General features: G+C 40.7%; 1 protein-coding gene across 1 annotated transcript in view; it reads left to right on the forward strand.

Annotated features, from left to right (window-relative positions):
* LOC134539084 (collagen alpha-2(IV) chain) overlaps positions 1-18,051 on the forward strand; it is a 77,740-nt gene that overhangs the window by 28,544 nt on the left and 31,145 nt on the right. The window contains exons 3-9 of the mRNA XM_063380814.1: positions 6,631-7,836; positions 10,045-10,179; positions 11,695-11,802; positions 12,985-13,206; positions 15,316-15,504; positions 16,169-16,285; positions 17,341-17,505. Of these exons, the coding sequence (XP_063236884.1) occupies positions 6,631-7,836; positions 10,045-10,179; positions 11,695-11,802; positions 12,985-13,206; positions 15,316-15,504; positions 16,169-16,285; positions 17,341-17,505 (2,142 nt within the window). The remainder of the gene's footprint in view (positions 1-6,630; positions 7,837-10,044; positions 10,180-11,694; positions 11,803-12,984; positions 13,207-15,315; positions 15,505-16,168; positions 16,286-17,340; positions 17,506-18,051) is intronic.

Here is an 18,051-nt window from a genome sequence, read left to right on the forward strand (position 1 = left end):
TGCGTTTAAAGGCAATACTGGTGCTACTGCGAAGTATGTTTCAAAATTAATTCAGAAAAAAAAAATTATTAGATTTTATTTAACCTTTTAAAATCATAAAAATTCCTTTCATTTCAAGAGGCTAGCTGAAATAAAAAAAAAATTTGTGAAAGAAATTAAATAATATCACATAATATCCAATAAAATTGACTTTAAACCTAAAACTTTACAGATTCATGCTGCACAAAAACGTTAAAAATGCCACTTTTACAACTAATTATACAAAAAAAATATGCGATAATTATTTTTTTTTTTAATTTTTGTGTACGTTCAGCCACTAAAAAAGTCGGCACGTTTGACCGCGTGGAACGTAAATATAAAATAATGACCTTTAACGGGACACCCCAAGTTGCCAGAACAATGGCGTCCTAGTTACGGCACTGCGAGGCACCGCGCCGTTCTAATCGGACTGCCATTTGGCGGAGCGACGGGCGACTACCTGTGTGTGTCCGGGCCGACCGGCCTGCCTCGTCGCTAGCCTCGTCGTAACAGTTATGTCGACGGGCGAGTTCTCTCACCGCCACACGTGACTCGCGGACAGACGGAGGAGGAGGGGGAGGAGCTAACGGTCATCACTCAACGCGAAGGTGCTGCACGCGTAGTTTTTGAAACCTGACAAGTAAATAACACATGGCCGCAGGGCTACAGCCGCAACGTCTGTATTTCAATCTGCATGTTTTAAAAACTTCGCCGCCTCAGGTTCGGGAGGAGGTAGGAGAGAAATGACCGCCCTGTCAACGGACTTCAAAAAGCAGCCGCCATGTAAACACCGCCCGGGCGATGATGGATTATCCCGACGAGAAGACGCGCTGCTTTTGTTTTCATTCATGGCTGCCGATTTCTTCCCGCCTACTTTCACACACACAAAAAAAATCCTTCAGTACTTTTACAACAGATTCCTTTGGAAACCAGTTGCCAAGAAATATTTTGTCATACTAGAAGCAATATACTGTAACTTTGTACAACACGTGACTGTGTTAATTTTTATATATATATTGTTTTGAAGCATAATTTTGTATTTTAATTGATATTTCATTCAAGAATTATTTTTTTTAAACCATGGGAAAGATAATCAAATATACAATACGTGAACTTTATTTTGTTTTTTAATGTGCACAGTTAATAAAAGAAAGTTATGCCGAGAACAGTTTACAAATAATTTTTTAACTATTGAAGGTACTGGGACAACACAAAACATAAACGTCCGGATAAGAATCCGAAGCCAGTATTACTGTAAACACTATTTTGTAGTGTTACAGTCGTTTTCATGTTAATGAACAAATTTACAAATACACGTGTGATTTTGCATGAATATTTCTGTTCCATTTACCTAAAATAAAAATACAAAGTAGTTTTTAGGCACGAAACCTGCCACTAAGAGGATTGATGTGGGCAGGAATGTCACTCCAGCCACGTGACTTGTGTCTGTGAGTTGTGCACAGTGCTGTACAGTCGGTCCTTGTGTGGTGGGCCCTCCACTCCACTCCCCCCCTCCCCCACACTTCTAAGAGGCCCTTCGCCCCCGCCGACTGTGATTAATGACCCGGTCCCAAAGTCCCTCTGGAATATCGGACGAGCTGCGCCGTCCCGCTGGAGAATGCCGGCAAGTGATTGTAATGATTGGTCAAGTACATCGCAACTCCTAGCTGATCTTTGAAACTCTCTCAATCAACATTCGAAAGAAAAAAAATTACTTCCCCGCCCCCATGTGAATGCAAACATTTGAGCGTGTACATAAGTGTCCCAAACAGATTTGTGCGAATAATTATAAGTCTTCCATTTTTTTTATTTGTGTGACCAAAACACGTACTTGCTTTGTTTCTTAAATACCTTTGATTGAATTTCGGTTTTTTTTTTTTAAAAAAATCAGTTTTTTTTAAGAAATCTGTAGCACTGCAGATTTATTTTCCCAATAGATACCTTTAATGATTTTTTTTAAAAAAAGCATTTTTCTGAGAGAAAAAACAACAGTTGGTACCAAGTGTATTAATCAGAGATGCATTGCTCGCACTGGCCATTCCGTCCGCCATCTGCCCCACTCACGTAACAACACCAGGTTTGCACACACAAACTTCGGAGCTGTCGGGTATTAATCTGTAGTGGCTTGGCAACACTGCTCTCGACAGAGCATGCGCCCCCCCCCCCCCCCCCCTCCGCCGCGCCCGAGTACCGAGATCATACGCTCCGTGTGAATGGGCTCCGTGTGTGTTGGAAGCCACCCACGCGAACGAAGCATGTGTCTGACGCGCCGGGTGGTAGGGGGGACGGGGTGGGTCGGGGGGTAGGGGAGGGTTTTATTCCGTGGGAATGACTCTGGAAATCACGTCTTCTGGCCCCGAGGAATAACCGGCCAAGTGCCGTTCGTACGGATAGTATCAGGAAAAGAAAATCGATCGATCGCGTGTACAAGAAGCGACCACCACCTCGCACATTTCTGAACGAAAAATGGGGGGGGGGGGGGGGGGGCAGAGAGAGTGGTTGTAGTCCTCAGCACTTCCGAGAAAACTGGCATGGACTGAGGTCCCACGATGGACCTATCAATAACTGAAGTTCCATTCTAGTTACGACAACCTAGACGTGCAAAAACCTATCTTCCTTGAAGGAAAAAAAAAACTAATTATCTGCGAGAATGTTGTTTATATAACGTACCTAACGTGACCCGCATTAAACTTTTATAGCAACAAATAACAATAATAATATGCGAGAACGCGGATAAGACCGGATTTATAAACTACACAAGAAACACAAATTTCTGGGGAGGCGCAAAAAAGTTCAGCACTTTGAAATACCCGTTCATAAATTTTGCGTGGCGCAGAAAACCAACGCAAGCACCTGCCAACTTCCAACTTCTTGCGTTTCGGTTGTCGTTTACGTCTTTCGTGTTCGAAGTGAAGTGTACCGAAAACTTTTAAATGCGCAGATATAATGTGCACAGAAGGCGATGATCTTTTTATTATATACACTACGTTATCACTTGAACTTTCGCACATTAAAATAATACAACTATTTTATCAAATTAATAAATATATAATATGTATTAATGGTAAATATTAATTATTAAATAAAGCCCACGGGAAATAATTTTTTTTTTACTTTTTAAGAATTTCTAGTTATAGGGGTGGTGACAACTTGCGACTTTGGTGTTTTTGCAAACGAACGAGTTGCGTTTATAAACCACGAAACACAGGCATCTGAGGCCAGGCATGCACAGAATAAGGCACTACGCGACATTTTGTCCCATGGTAGTTGATTTCAATGCACGTAGGAACATACGCGGCAATACGCCACAAAACTGTAGCAAATGGACACGAGGCAACAACATCGAATGACTGCTCCGCCTTGCGCTTAGAGGCGATACCGCGCTAGAAAGCACCAGCGAGCGTCGCACTTATCATTCCCGCCTCACTAATACTGGTAATACAGATACACTCCTGACTAGGAGGGCACCTTAATCTCTGGCTTAAACCCACCATGCATAGTTATTGCATTTCACGTAGGAAAATTTCTACAGATGTCCCACTAAATAAGCATCGCAGTGTGTGTCCTGTAGCGAAATTCGACTAGAGACGTAATTCCACAAGTTATTTGCTGTGACGTCAGGCATATGTTCATTACAATGATTTTTGCCTGAACATTTGCGTCGGTCACTAACTAGATCTCTCTTTTCTACGGCTGGGATTACTTACAAATTTACATATTGAACCCTATTTTCAAAACAGGGCCATTTCTACGGATTTTCCAATATATAATAAAACAATAAGGTAAAGGAATATAATTCACCCAATGGTCGAAATGGGATTAAGTCAACGGTCTGCTAACATGAAGAGCCTGCTAGTGTGGTTTAGTCAATGGCGAACTCAAGTGCGGGGAGGGGGGGGGGAAGATGGAATTGGAGGTTATATTTTCCGCTCCTCGAAATCATAAAAGATCCATTATTTACACAAGCAAATAAAAATGATTTGAAAGCAGATAGCGAGAAAAGTATCCCTCCCTCCTCCGAAATGAAATTTTGCGTACGCTTCTGGTTTTAGTATAGTGTCGGCCAGCAGGGGAGAGTTTTTTGCAATATAAATTAGTGTTGTAATAGAATAGGTAATAATTTCCTAGTTCCTAAAGAGACCCAACATACTCTTTTCCCCTGGCAGCCTAGAACTTCATTTTGTGTCCTGTGGGAAAATATCGTCTCATATATATATTTTAAGTATGCTACGTGTTATCATTTGCAAATATCCAGGGAAATATTCAAACTGATAAAAAAAAATTGTCGGAATAATTTCTTCGTGGACGCTATTTAAAATTTCATTTTACAGTTTTGTTTAAAGATGGTTAATGTATACCCAGATTTAACTTCTAATGTTTTTTAACAATTTATTTAAATATATGTATAAAAAAGGGGGGGGGGGAGAATAAACTAAAAAATCCAACATGCGGGAAGAAATAAACTCCGCCCAACACGACGAAGAAGACGAGAGGACTCTCGCGGATATAAGCACACGTTCTTGGCACGTGCTGGCCAAATATAGTCCTCGGGGCGTAAAATTAACTGGCGTAAACATCCCGCCGCGCAGGACTCTCCGCACATCCTTCCTCCTCATCCTGTATGTGCTGGAGCACGCCCGCGAGGCGACTGTGTGATCCGCGTCGCGCGACCTTTCTCCAGTGTGTGTTCTCTGAATAAACGAAGGCCAATTTTCAATATCAAACGATAAAAATCATTATCGCATAAAAACTACTGTCAACACTACATATTTTACCCTCAAAAACATTACAAAAATCTTCAGATTTTTGAATGGCAAGAATGTGGTATTTGCAACTTGAATGTTTTTTGAAGTCAGATATTGCATCTTTGTATTTGATAAATGGCTTGATGCAAAATATTCCTAACTGTTGATCACCTTTCCCACCACAGTCAGGACCAAAAAGTACACAAATCTTACAATATGCACCATTGTCCTTAGCACTATAGTCAAGCCAAGGATATGTTACAAACCAATACCTTCTAAATTTTCTATTTTTGTTGCCTTGAGAAACTAGTGGAAATGAAAATGATGTGGAAGGGGTCCAATTTTCTTTGAGAAATTTATATATGGAGCTAATGTGGCGTCTTTCAGAGAAAATCTCTCCCCCTTCAAAGGCGTCTCTGTTCGTTTTCCATTGTAATCGTCTTATTTCAGAGGCTGGTTTGAAGTACGCCGGTAACTTTTATTTCCCCCCTGGCTGCGATTAGAGTGCCACGCAATGACAAGTTTAATGGCAAAACTAGTTCAAAACTTGCACATTTCGTCGGCTTACTTCTAAAACCTCGTAACTCCATTTCAGTCAATTTTACAGGAGAACTTATGAGCTTTTGGAGCACGGTTTCGACTGACAAAGATACGAGGTTTTATAATTTGTGAATAGAAAAGAGACTAAGTAGAGTTGACTTACGAGGTTTTATAATTTGTGAATAGAAAAGAGACTAAGTAGAGTTGACTTACGAGGTTTTATCAGCAAATGCACTATGAAAAAATGAAAAAAAAAAATACACCAAACACATCCGGAACATGAAACTGGGAAAATCTGGACTTACGACGTTTTAGAAGTAAGCCGACGATTTTACATTGTGGTTGTGCTCCCCTAGGTACATCCACACTCTCTGCAGTACCTTCTCCAATTCAGAAATCGCTGGACGTTAATTCACCTGTAGCCTTAGACAGAGGCACAAGGTAGTGCCGGATGAAGTTAGCTTGTCCAAGGTTTAATCATCTTATACTTTCTTATCCGGGTTTGGAACCAGCTGTGGTGGAGTTTGAAATGAAAATGTTCTCGCTGATTCGGGAGGAAAATGCATCACCACGAACCTCTACGTTGCCGATGGGTCTGGTTCCGATGTATCTGGTCAGCGTATTGTGGACACCACTCTAACTACACAAGTTTAGTATGAAAGAATATCGGAGCGACTTCCGTTCATTCGTTTGCACACTCTTTCATCAAAATGGAAGAGACACTAAATTCAAATTACTTCCTAATAGGACATACTGGAAATATTTTATCGATGATGTACTTCCGTTACTTCAGGAGTCACATAATAGTGTACTTTCACTTATGCATCAACTAAGCTACATACTTGAACTTGTTGAGTCTAAATTTTATATATTAGTATGCTAACCTAAAAATTTCATAGTAGATTTTTACCAAATGTTTGTGCTTCAGACTACTTGTGGTTGACGGAATGTAGAATCACATAGTACTTATACTAATACTCTTGATTTAGTAGTGGAATTCCCTTATCTTACACTCAGGGCTGGATTTAGGGGAGGGCAACCGGGGCGAAAGCCCCGGGGCCTCCACAAACGGAGGGCCCCCACTATAATTCTTGTCTCCGATTATACTTATGTGTGTTTTTTAAATACTAAGAGATACTTGATTTCACAATAAATTATTTATTGGAAAACTCGACTGAAAAAAATTGTTCATTTCATTTGGAAAATAATTTGGGGCCAGGGGGCCTCCACTCCTGTTGCCCCGAGGCCTCCAGACCTCTAAATCCGGCCCTGCTTACACCGAGTGCAAGAATGTAGTAAAGGACACTGTTTGTGGGTTGTGTTGCAGCAGTACCGCCCTCCGCACAACGGCTCCGGCTCTGTGGGGCCGTACGGCCGCGCCAGCCCGGACAGCTACGACAGGCGGGACGGCGACATCTACCACGAGCGGGGTGACATCGACACCTATGACCAGACGACCACGGAGGGCCCCGAGGAGGACGAAGATTCCTACGACCAGGAAGGCGCGGGGACCGAGGCCGCCGGCGGCTACGACCCGTACTCTGGGGGCAGGAGAAGGACAGACTACTCCTCCGGTGGTGGTTCGGGGACATACGGCCGCGCCGGATACCCTGGGGGAGGGTCCGGGACCTACGGTTCCTCTGGCACTTATGGCAGCCCTGGTTCCCCAGGTGAAGATGGAACACCTGGTGAGGCAGGCGAACCCGGAAGATCAGACGGTTATGGGAGTTCCAGAGGGTACGGCTCCTCTGGGAGTTATGGCAATTCTGGTGGATATGGCAGCCCTGGTTCTCCAGGTGAAGATGGAACACCTGGTGAAGCAGGCGAACCCGGAAGATCAGACGGTTATGGGAATTCCGTAAGTTACGGCTCCTCCAGAGGTTACGGCTCGTCTGGCACATACGGCAGATCTGGCGGCTATGGCAGCCCTGGTTCCCCAGGTGAAGATGGAACACCTGGTGAAGCAGGGGAACCCGGAAGAGCAGGCGGTTATGGGAGTTCCAGAGGTTACGGCTCTTCCGGGAGTTATGGTTCCTCCGGCACGTATGGCAATTCTGGCGGGTATGGGAGCCCTGGTTCCCCCGGTGCAGATGGGACTCCTGGCGAGGCAGGGGAACCCGGAAGAGTAGGAGGATACGGAAGTTCCAGAGGGTACGGCTCCTCTGGGAGTTATGGCTCCTCTGGTACCTATGGCGGTTCTGGTGGGTATGGGAGCCCTGGTTCCCCTGGTGCAGATGGGACACCTGGAGAGGCAGGGGAACCTGGAAGAGCAGGCAGTTACGGGAGTTCCGGTGGGTACGGCTCCTCCGGGAGTTATGGCTCCTCCGGCAGGGTAGGGTCCGGTGGGTACGGCGGGGCGGCGGGCGGCTCTGGCGGTGACCAGAGCAGCTCTGGGGCTTCGTGGAGCTACGGAAACTCCGGCAGCAGCAGCTACAACACATTCCCAGTGCTGGGGCCTGACGGCCGGCCGCGAGGAAACTGCACGGGCTCAGGCTGCTGCATCCCCAAGTGCTTTGCTGAGAAGGGATCTCGGGTAAGACCAACAATTCAGATATAGACCTTAGTTTTTCCTCCATTTAAAATATTCATGGCTAAGATTAAGTAAAAAATTTTGGTGTTGTACACGCAGATGACTTCAAGATATTGAGTCTTAATTGTTTAAATTAGCTAGAATCTATAAGACACTTGCTTACAAAATTAAAGACATTATGATATGAGGGGTTCACAACCACAGTAGACCAAGTCCTTCTGGTAGTAATTTGTGTAATCAAGCATTAAAGTTTTTCATCCATAATTAATTCTTGTGCACCTATTAATGCAAAAAATACATGGCAATATAATATTAACATTGTGACATTGCATTGTCATGTATCAGGAGATAAGACAAGAAATTAGTTTTATTTATATTATCAATTGATGTTTTTTAAATGGACTTGGTTCACTATGGCTATTAACATTATCGAATACACATCACAAAAACAGAAATTATAGTATACATTGCTGAACTTTTTCATTTCTAACCATCCAAAAATAATGGTATGCCATATTATACTATGCACAAGTGTTATTTAATCAATATAAATAATATCGTCGTCTTCTTTACCCGAATGAATGCACTGAAGCCGAGTGTTGGTTTCCACTGGAACATTCTTGAAGAACACATGATAGATTGGTGGAATGTAAGGTAGTAGATCCATTATGTCCTTCTTTTTGGCCATGCTGGCATGTCTTCTGGCCGTGTACAAAGGTTCTTGATTGACAGACGACAGAGACAGCAATTTACGCCCACTGCATTGCTTTTCCAAATTGATTTTTCGGAAAGTCAGATCTTCATTGAGGGTTTCTTTGAACTTCAAAATGAAGGGACAGCCTCTCTCAACACGTAACCACCGAATGTTGAGCCAACTAAATGCAGTTCCATCGGTGTCTTTTTTCCTGTTTGTGGTGGCTTCTTCTAATGCCTTTGTAGAAATGAAGTCTGAATGTTTAACATCAGTGACTATAAATTTAGGATTTTTTTTCTTTGCATGACAAATAATTTCCTTCCAGTCTCCTGGACTATAAATATGATTTCTCTTGCGGCTCGCTGTTTCAATCACCCCAAACTCTGCATCATTAGGAAGAAAGGAATGACCAGAGACCATGAACTTGTGATCAATACCTAGTCTGTGCTGCTACATCTGTGCTGTTGACTAGCCTTTCAACTGTGGGTGCATTTGTTTAGGGATGTAAGGACGTGAATTTACTGGACGCATCAATAGGTATTCGGATACAGCTATGAATTTTGCGGAAAAAAATAACAGATGATTTGTATTTCAAAACACGTTACCTCCTATTCACCAATGTAATGGAATGATTTTAACTTATTACCTGGGAAAGTAAAAAAATATTTGTCAAAACCTGCTTACATTACATTTGAATTACATTTCGTAAATACTTGTCAGCTTTTAAAACTGTACTGAGTATGGATATGTACATACTTCAAGCCACTTCGAAAACGCCCTTGGTGTAATGTAAACATGTGCTGCATCCAGTTTGCTTTTACAACTGTACATGCAATATTATTTATAACAATTATTAGTTTAACTATAACTTATCACTCATAATGTTATCAGATAATTCTTGTGATGTATCTGGAACATATTCTTCACCAGATGACTCACAACAGCTAGTACTCATTTTAATATTATAATACACACTTTTCTTCCACTGTTGCAATCATAGAGAAAAGGCTATAAAGTTACATGGACTTGGTTCTCTATGGCTGTAAAGGCAACGCGGAGTTTGTTCTCCAATTGTTGCTATTGATGCTATCTGTCGGGAGGAAAATGCACTGTGGACTTGGATCATTATGGCAGTGAATAAAACATGGTTTTTATATACTTGTACATGAACTATCTCCAAATGAGAAAAATATGGACTTGGTCCACTATGGTTGTGAACCCCTCATATACGTCACAACATATCTTTAAACTTTTTTCCCCCCAATTAGTATAAAGAATCTAAATAAAAGGCTAAATCAATTGTGGTACAAAAAAACTTTGATATATTATATCATAGCAATACAAAATAGGTACTGTACATGTTTGATTACTTTTTTTTTCTCTCCAAAATCCTGAGTTAGTAAGATTTAGAGAAATAAAATGTACATCTTAGCAAAGCAATGTGTTGCCAGTGCTTGTTCATGTTGGTGGCAGCGAGTGGCTTCATCCCTACTAAAGCTAGTTTTTCTGATCCTCAGGGTTCTCCCGGACTGCCAGGCCTGACGGGACCCAAAGGACAGCAAGGGTTCCCCGGCACGGAAGGACTTCCGGGATCGAAGGGCGACAAGGGCGAGCCAGGGCCCCAGGGGACAAGAGGACCAAAAGGAGACAGAGTAATTCATATTATTTCATACCCACACGCAGAGGCGAATTTAACCAGATACCAAAAGAGGTTTGATTCAAGCTTACTATGACAAGCTAACAAGTCTGCAGTGAGCTTGCCATGGCAAGTACGATAGCTTGCAGCAAGCTTGAATCAATCTAACTAGTCTCCACGTGACAAGCTTATAGCAAGCGTGTCATGAAATAACTTGCTACAGGCTTGTCATGACAAGTCTGCAAACAGCTTGTTATGTTAAACTTGCTGTGTGCTACCAGCTGCAAGCTTGCAGTGTGATGTTACCCTCGAGATTGGCAAAGACTAATGAGTTGGGACCTCGGGAGAAATTGAGTGTGCAAGCTTCAACCTTGCGGAAGTGAAATAGGAGGAAAGGCGAAAATGCCACAACCCACAGATTATGCCAAAGAAATGCAAAAAAATGTTCATTTATTAGTACGAAAGTATTTGTACAATGTGCCACGTAGTATATATTGGGTACACATTAAATGGATTCTATAGTGTATCCCAAAATTTTTGCAAGAAGAAAATTTGATAGAAAAAACAGGTTTAAAAATTTTTTTATACAGTACAAGGTTTGGAATTTTTACTACCCCTGAACTATCAGCCGTCATGCTGTATTTTTTTTCGTCTGAAACACTTTACCGCAAAAATGGTGCACAATTCAAATCTTGCGTGAATTTGGCGACACTCTTTACAGACACATATTAAATATATTACATATATTATGACTTATAAAATTAAACACACACAAGCATAAGAATATAAGCCTTTGCTATTTCTCATTGCATTTCTCACCTTGTATGTATATTTTACAATCACCAGATGTGACAACAGGAAACTTCAAGTACGCAAACTTGTTGTGGCAAGCTTGCTTCAGGCTAACATAGGTATTCGCTATGACAATCCTAGTTCATGTCAACAACAATCATCCGCAATGTTAAGCAATATGTGGGAAAAGGGGGTAAAGGTGGCGACTGCCTCCCTTCTACCCTACCCCTAGCTAATTGAAAAAAAGGTGTGCTCTCCCAGAAAATCACTTTCCTTTGTGGGGCACTATAATTTAAGTTCAATTTTCCATCAAATAAACACACAATATTTTTTTGATCTCTATGTACACTGCACGCACAGCCGTCCAGAGAAACTATGGACCCAGAGGAAAAAAACTTTCGTCTGCTTCCCTCCCCATTACTCAATGTAATTATTTTCGAACCCCGCTGTTTAAAGAAAATCTTAAGACTGCAAATGGTACCGGCTGTAACTTTAAACAAGATCTGTGTGCATCTCTTAATTTGTAAAGTTTCAAATTAATTCCATTTGCAATAAATTTGTAAATTTTTATCTTACTATAAGATAAACTCACTTATAAAAAAGTATTTGCAAAACTCAACCGGGCCTTTCCAGTTCACATACCATTCAACTAACATTTCGTACACATTTTTATCACTAAGCTCCTTGCATGATGTATGATAGTGCGACCTTGTTCTGCATGATGGAACAAATGCTTCAGGGCAAGATGGGGATGCCGGGATTTCCCGGAATCAACGGTATTCCAGGACTGCAGGGTCCACCTGGGTCACCTGGACTTCCCGGACTTGACGGTTGCAATGGCACAGATGTAAGTACTACTTTCATTTACAAACCAGTCTTTTTTTCTGTAAAATCTTTATCAACTACTTTCCCCTTGCTATACTTTATTATTAATAATTTAACAGGAAAAATACTTCATTAAAATTAATTCATCATAATAATTCACAGGATCATTGAAAAAAAAAAAAAAGATTTTTTTTTTACTTCAGTTTATAAAAAGACTTTTATTTTTTACTCAACAGTGAAGGTTTCATTTTACAAAAGATTGGGAAGTGACTTAAAATTATTTTCTTCAGAAACTATTGTAGTTTCAGTATGATGCATTCTCTGTTAATAACAAAAAAAAAAATCAAAAAACTGTGATTAAATCGAAGTATCTTTAAAAAATTAATGAATTTAGTTATATAATATATGTAGTTACCTGGACTGAAAACTTTTCACGTGAACAATTATGTTAAAGGCCACACTATAGCAGACTAAAATAATAACAAACATTTTCTAAAAGAAATTTCACTAAAGTAACCTTTTATTTAAACAAAATGTAATTACAAGACTTGTACCTATAAAGTTAATCAGGGATTAGGATAACATTAAATGTGTAATTGTTACAAACTCTCTTGTTTTAAACATTTCTTTCATCCATAACACCATAGGCCAAGAACAGAAAATATGTTTTTTGAACGCTCGTAATCATAGGCAAAATTAATTTTACTTAAAATATTTTATATACTTGTAGACTAATATATCTTTATTTTTAATAAGAAAATTATGCTTCTTATTAAATATTGTAAATTTTCTAACTCTTTAAAAAAATTTTTTTTGACATTTTTAGTATTTACTCCATGACACTTTCAAAAATAATCCTGACCAAATACTGACTGCCCTGAAACCAGCTCCATTTAATAACTTGTTGTGACTCTCTCACGGGCGGATTAAGAATGATGGGTCAGGGGAGGGCCAAAATTTAATTTTTCTAACACAATTTTAGTAAATTTAGAATTGAAATATTTAGTTCAATTTTACTTGTGATTCAAAAAAAAGTCCTGTTAACTGTAGCACTACAGTAAAATAATAATAAAGTAAGTTTGGAAATCTATGATAAGAAAGTAGGAGAAAATTCAAAAATTATTCAGGGTTTGGGGTGAGATGGCGAGCATGGATCTGCTAGCGGCCTCTCTCGGCAGGAACGAGTGTGGAATGCTGTGTGCAGGGATCTCCTGGCTTGCCCGGCCTGCCGGGCGAGAGCGGACCCCGTGGCTTCCCCGGGCAGCCGGGGCGGTCGGGCCCTAAAGGGGAGCCCGCCTACGCGGGACCCTACCCCAAGGGCGAGAAGGGTGAGCCGGGACTCGACGGCGTGCGGGGCCCGCCCGGCAACCCCGGGCAGGAGGGCTTGCCGGGCCGAGCGGGCTTGAAGGGAGAGATCGGACCGATGGTAACTATCGCAACCGCGCGCCAGTGTCCACGGGTGCTTTGAAAGTGTAAAATAAACACAAACCCAAGTACTCACATCCATACGGAATGCAATATCTAAAATATTCTTTGCATATAGAAAACAAAAGGTATTAACAAAGTTGCAAACACAAAACTGAATTAAATTTAAAAACAGAATTTCCAACAATGCCACATCCTTTGTATATGACACGTATAATAACACAGTTTATACTTTTTGTTCAATTGGTCCTTAGAGGGGTATATCTAATTGCCGGTCCATATATGTCTTTCCCACTACATAGAGCATAGCTCTCGTAGTCAAACACTTAAGTTACAAACTCAGGTAATCAAGTCCTGTGGGGTAAAACAATATTTAAAACAAATAATAAAAATACAATATTCTTATTCATAAGAATGGAAAATAACTAAATATATTCTGTACGTTAAATGTCTAGGCATGTAACAGTACAATACAAGTAAAATATATAATTTTTACGTTTGTGCAAAATAGTGAAACTTCTTTGCTGACGGGCTACAATTTTCGAGCGTTACGAAAATTCAGATCAAATGAGGGGAATAGTTAAGAATGTGGTGGGGGAACCAATATATGAGGAAATGGCAGGGAAGAGGTAGAATTGACGCAGAATACTTGCACACTTGCATTCTTGCAGACTTGCATACTTGCGAAATAGCATAATTTAGTGCTCACACAGACACACACACACATATATGCAACCTCAGTTTCCTAAACCTAATAATATAATAAGCAAGAAGTTTCATGTCTGTCGCACGTGGATTCCACACATACTTTTTTTATGTCCCACTTATTCGCTCAGCGGTTATAGCTTCAGGCTGGTCCAATACCTGATCAGTAAAATTTTCCTTCCTGGGTTCAGGATCGTGTATTGTGTTTTCCCTTCACCCTGAAACTGCAGAAGGCAACGGTGACCCACTACTGTATCACTTGATGTAAGCTTTTGGACATATGCCATTGCTAAGCAATGACGTATGTCCAAAAGCTTACATCAAGTCATGCACTCCCATTGCACAAATCTTTCAAACACTACTGTATCATTTCGACTAGTTCACACCATAGTAATCGTTCCATGGCAAAGCCTCCAAGCCAGTCAACCCATCATCATCATAATCATATTATCAAATCTACGAAACAGTGTAATGTTTTTGCAATTCTACAGAAACGTATCTGAGCGTAGACGGATCAAAGAGAATTCTACACCTGTTTGCTCTGGCACAACATTTTGCTGGTGGAGTCAACTTATTGAAACAAAACATTACAACTACCTCATGTTCATGAGTGTGTAATGTGATGCCTTTCCATACTTTTATGTCTATCTCATATTATATACCACCAAACGTTTAAAATATAAATATCCTAACATGTTAAATAAACACTTTCTCATATTATTTGGACATAAATTACTATTGTTTTAATAATGTTATATTTATTTCCTATTTAATATGGAAAATAACTTTGATCAAAACAATACTAAGTTTGTTTTACCTACTTAAACATAAAGCTATATCTCAATATTGTGTATGGTCATAAGCAAATGTCAGTATGGCAAATTTCAGATCGACTGGTTTATATTTACATTCAAAAATGGGAATGTTTTCTTTTTTGGTAATGTATGCATTAAATATATCTATGTAAATAATCTAAACAAGACCAGGTGGAGTCAAATAATAACCATTATAGATGAACACCTGAATGTGAATATTTGTTGAAAATTCAGTGAGGTAAATACTAAAAGGATTTACAACTAATGTTTTGACAGATCAATCAAAGATCGTGGGTTTAAATTCCCTCGTTAGCTTGGTTTTTTTTTTTTTAGTTGGAAAACTTTACATTCCAGGGTATTGGCCTGAGTGTGGTGTTTTTCCTTCACATTCATTCTGCGTACGGAGTGTGACGGCAAGCCGCCACGATGGGTGGAGAGTTCGTCCAGCCAACCCCCTGACTACCCTTTTTGTGTTACCTACATTCATCATGTGAGAGGCCTGTATTGCCACTTTTTACCCCCTGGAAAGCCGTGAACTGACTCACGACGGCACGAGCCGAAACTGCAGTCAAGGTCGTGCTGTGTTCCAGGGCCCGCAAGGGCTGCCGGGCCATAAGGGCGAGAAGGGCAACATGGGACTGGGCTACGAGGGCCTGAAAGGGCAGAAGGGAGTGAAGGGCGAGCGGGGACCGGAAGGCAGGCCCGCCATCCTGCCCGCCACCGGACAGAAGGGCGTCAACGTCGGCCCGAAGGGAGAACCAGGCAACAAAGGAGACACCGTAAGAATATTTTAGTAAACTGGTGCTTGCAGCTTAGGGTTTTGTTTCGGTCATGCACACAAAATTTGCCTTAATTCAGGGTGACAATCATATCTGGTGAACAAATTTCAGGTCCTTTTTAGGGCCATTAAATAAAATTGCAAACCCTTAAAAACCATTACCATGTATAACCCATGTATAACCTTTTTTAAGGGGTTGAGAAAAAATTCAGGCAAATGTGCAGAAACTAAATTTTATGTTTTTAAATATATATTTAGCAAACAGAAAAGCTGTAAAGATTTTTTAACAGTTTTATTATTATTATTAGTTTTTTTTCTTCCCATTTTCTTAGAACCATTCCAACAAATTAACCCAATTCCCAATAGCCATCATGTAAGATAACTCACTGTTTTGAGATATCTGCTCTAGGGTTCTCATGTTAAAAACAGCATTAATTTTTTGTTTGGATACAAAAAAATAGGTGACTTATCAGTTTGAAAACAACCACTGTGCAAATATAATGACTATTTTAACCATTTAAAAATTATTTTACGAAGTAACAAGCAGGAAATATTAAAAACTATGTAAATATGGAATTTGTGACTTCACCTTATGAAGCTAATACTGGCACTGCAAGCAGGGAAATGTTACGAGCAGCTGTACTAATGCCGAGTGTGTGTTGCAGGGCGAGCAAGGCCCTCAGGGCCAGAAGGGCGAGCCGGGAATGACCGGCGACTCGGGAGTGCCCGGGCAAATCGGAATGATCGGCGAGAAAGGACTGCCCGGGCCAGCCGGTCCCAGGGTGAGTTCCTACCCACTAGTTCTACTGTCTGCCACGTACCGTTCACATGCATGAAATGAACATTTTAAATTTTACATGAAAACTATTTCACGTATTTGAAATTATTTACTCTCTAGCTAAAGATTATGTAAACTAATGTTTCACGCAAAATTTTATACATGTTATTGAAATGATTTCCAAATTATTGTTACACAACTTTTGAATTACTTGAACACTTCAGGGATAACAAATGCTTTCTCATCTGTTACATAACCTATAAAAAAGTATTTTAAGTCTCTGGAGAAATTAATTGTTTCAGCCTTAGAGCCAATTTACAATTGGTAATATTTTTCATAAAATGAAAGAACTGTAATATTTTTATTTTATAAAAGTACAGTAGGATTATATTGTCTTAGAAATAAATGTTGTTTGCTAAAAGATTTTGTGTGACATGTTTTTGAAGGTTGCCTAGGAAGGCCTGGCAAATGTGACAGTTCGGAGTTCAGAATTTCGTATAATATGAAGTAAAGGTTTATTATGAACAACGTAACTGCACACAGTATTTATTTTATTTGTTTATTTATGCAGATCTAAAATAAAATGATCACTGGTTAGAACTAAAGTAGTATTTCTCGTTTAAATTATTATAACTTCTTTCTAATGTACGAAACCTTACCAGAGGTCCTGAAATATTCTATATACAATAAATTTAATGAACGAAATTAAGTTTTTAAATAATCTTATATCACAACTTTGTGCCCTGAAAGTAAGGAGGATGCCATGTCACCAAAATTGTAATTTTTTTTCAAATAACAGCAAGTTTTTGATTTGTTTAAAATTTATTTTCAGGTTTCATCGCTAGTAACAGGAACTGCTTGGTGAAACTTATAAGACATTATTCTTGGTATTTTTTATAAGAGGAAAATGGTATATTTTCAAGACAATACTGTGATTTTTTTTTTTTTAATTGTGCCGAGTACAGTTTTTAAAACGATGGTCACAGAGTGTGTGTTCGCGAGAGGTGTTTCAGATCCGCGACTGAGTGATGGACGGACGGAGTGGCCGTGTGCTTGCAGGGCCGGGACGGGTTCTCGGGCCCGCCGGGGCCGCTGGGCCAGAAGGGCGACCGCGGGCCGGACGGACTGCCGGGGCTGAACGGCCAGCCCGGGCCCAAGGGGGAGCCGGGTTACGACGGTCCCGCGGGACCTCCGGGCCTCCGGGGACCGCCGGGCCCTCCCGGGGTGAGCGACGCCTCCCATCCCCGCGATCACGTTCGCCGGCGCCACTTAGCTGAACGCAGGCTATACACGTAGAGACCCGGAAAAATTCGCGAATTCATTTCGCGACAGGCCGAAATACAAACGGTTACACCTCGGTGCTGCCTCTGCTGTTGGCTCTCGACTCACCTGGATGACTCCGGGACAATGAGAAATACCAGACCAAAGCTTTATCGAATCACACAGGTTGCTACGTTGGGACGCCTCACGAGACAAGCAGCCAATGAGTGGGTGGCATTTGACCGAGTGTACGTATAACTATGGAGTTCATCCCGCAGTTCATTGAACCCGCAAATTTTTCCGGTCCCTAGCTATACGGTATAGAAGTACACCATTGTATGGATGGGCTTGGCGGGAGAAACTTCCAGTAACACCCATCAGTAATCACACGTATGCATACAATTCAACACGCACTAAACAAACACCATACTAGACTTTATAAAATAATTAACACCACTTCTAAACAGTATTGAGATAATCTATCCATCAAATGATTTGAATATTACATGG

The sequence above is a fragment of the Bacillus rossius genome, chromosome 14 (assembly GCF_032445375.1).
Source record: "Bacillus rossius redtenbacheri isolate Brsri chromosome 14, Brsri_v3, whole genome shotgun sequence".
NCBI classification, from domain to species: domain Eukaryota; kingdom Metazoa; phylum Arthropoda; class Insecta; order Phasmatodea; family Bacillidae; genus Bacillus; species Bacillus rossius.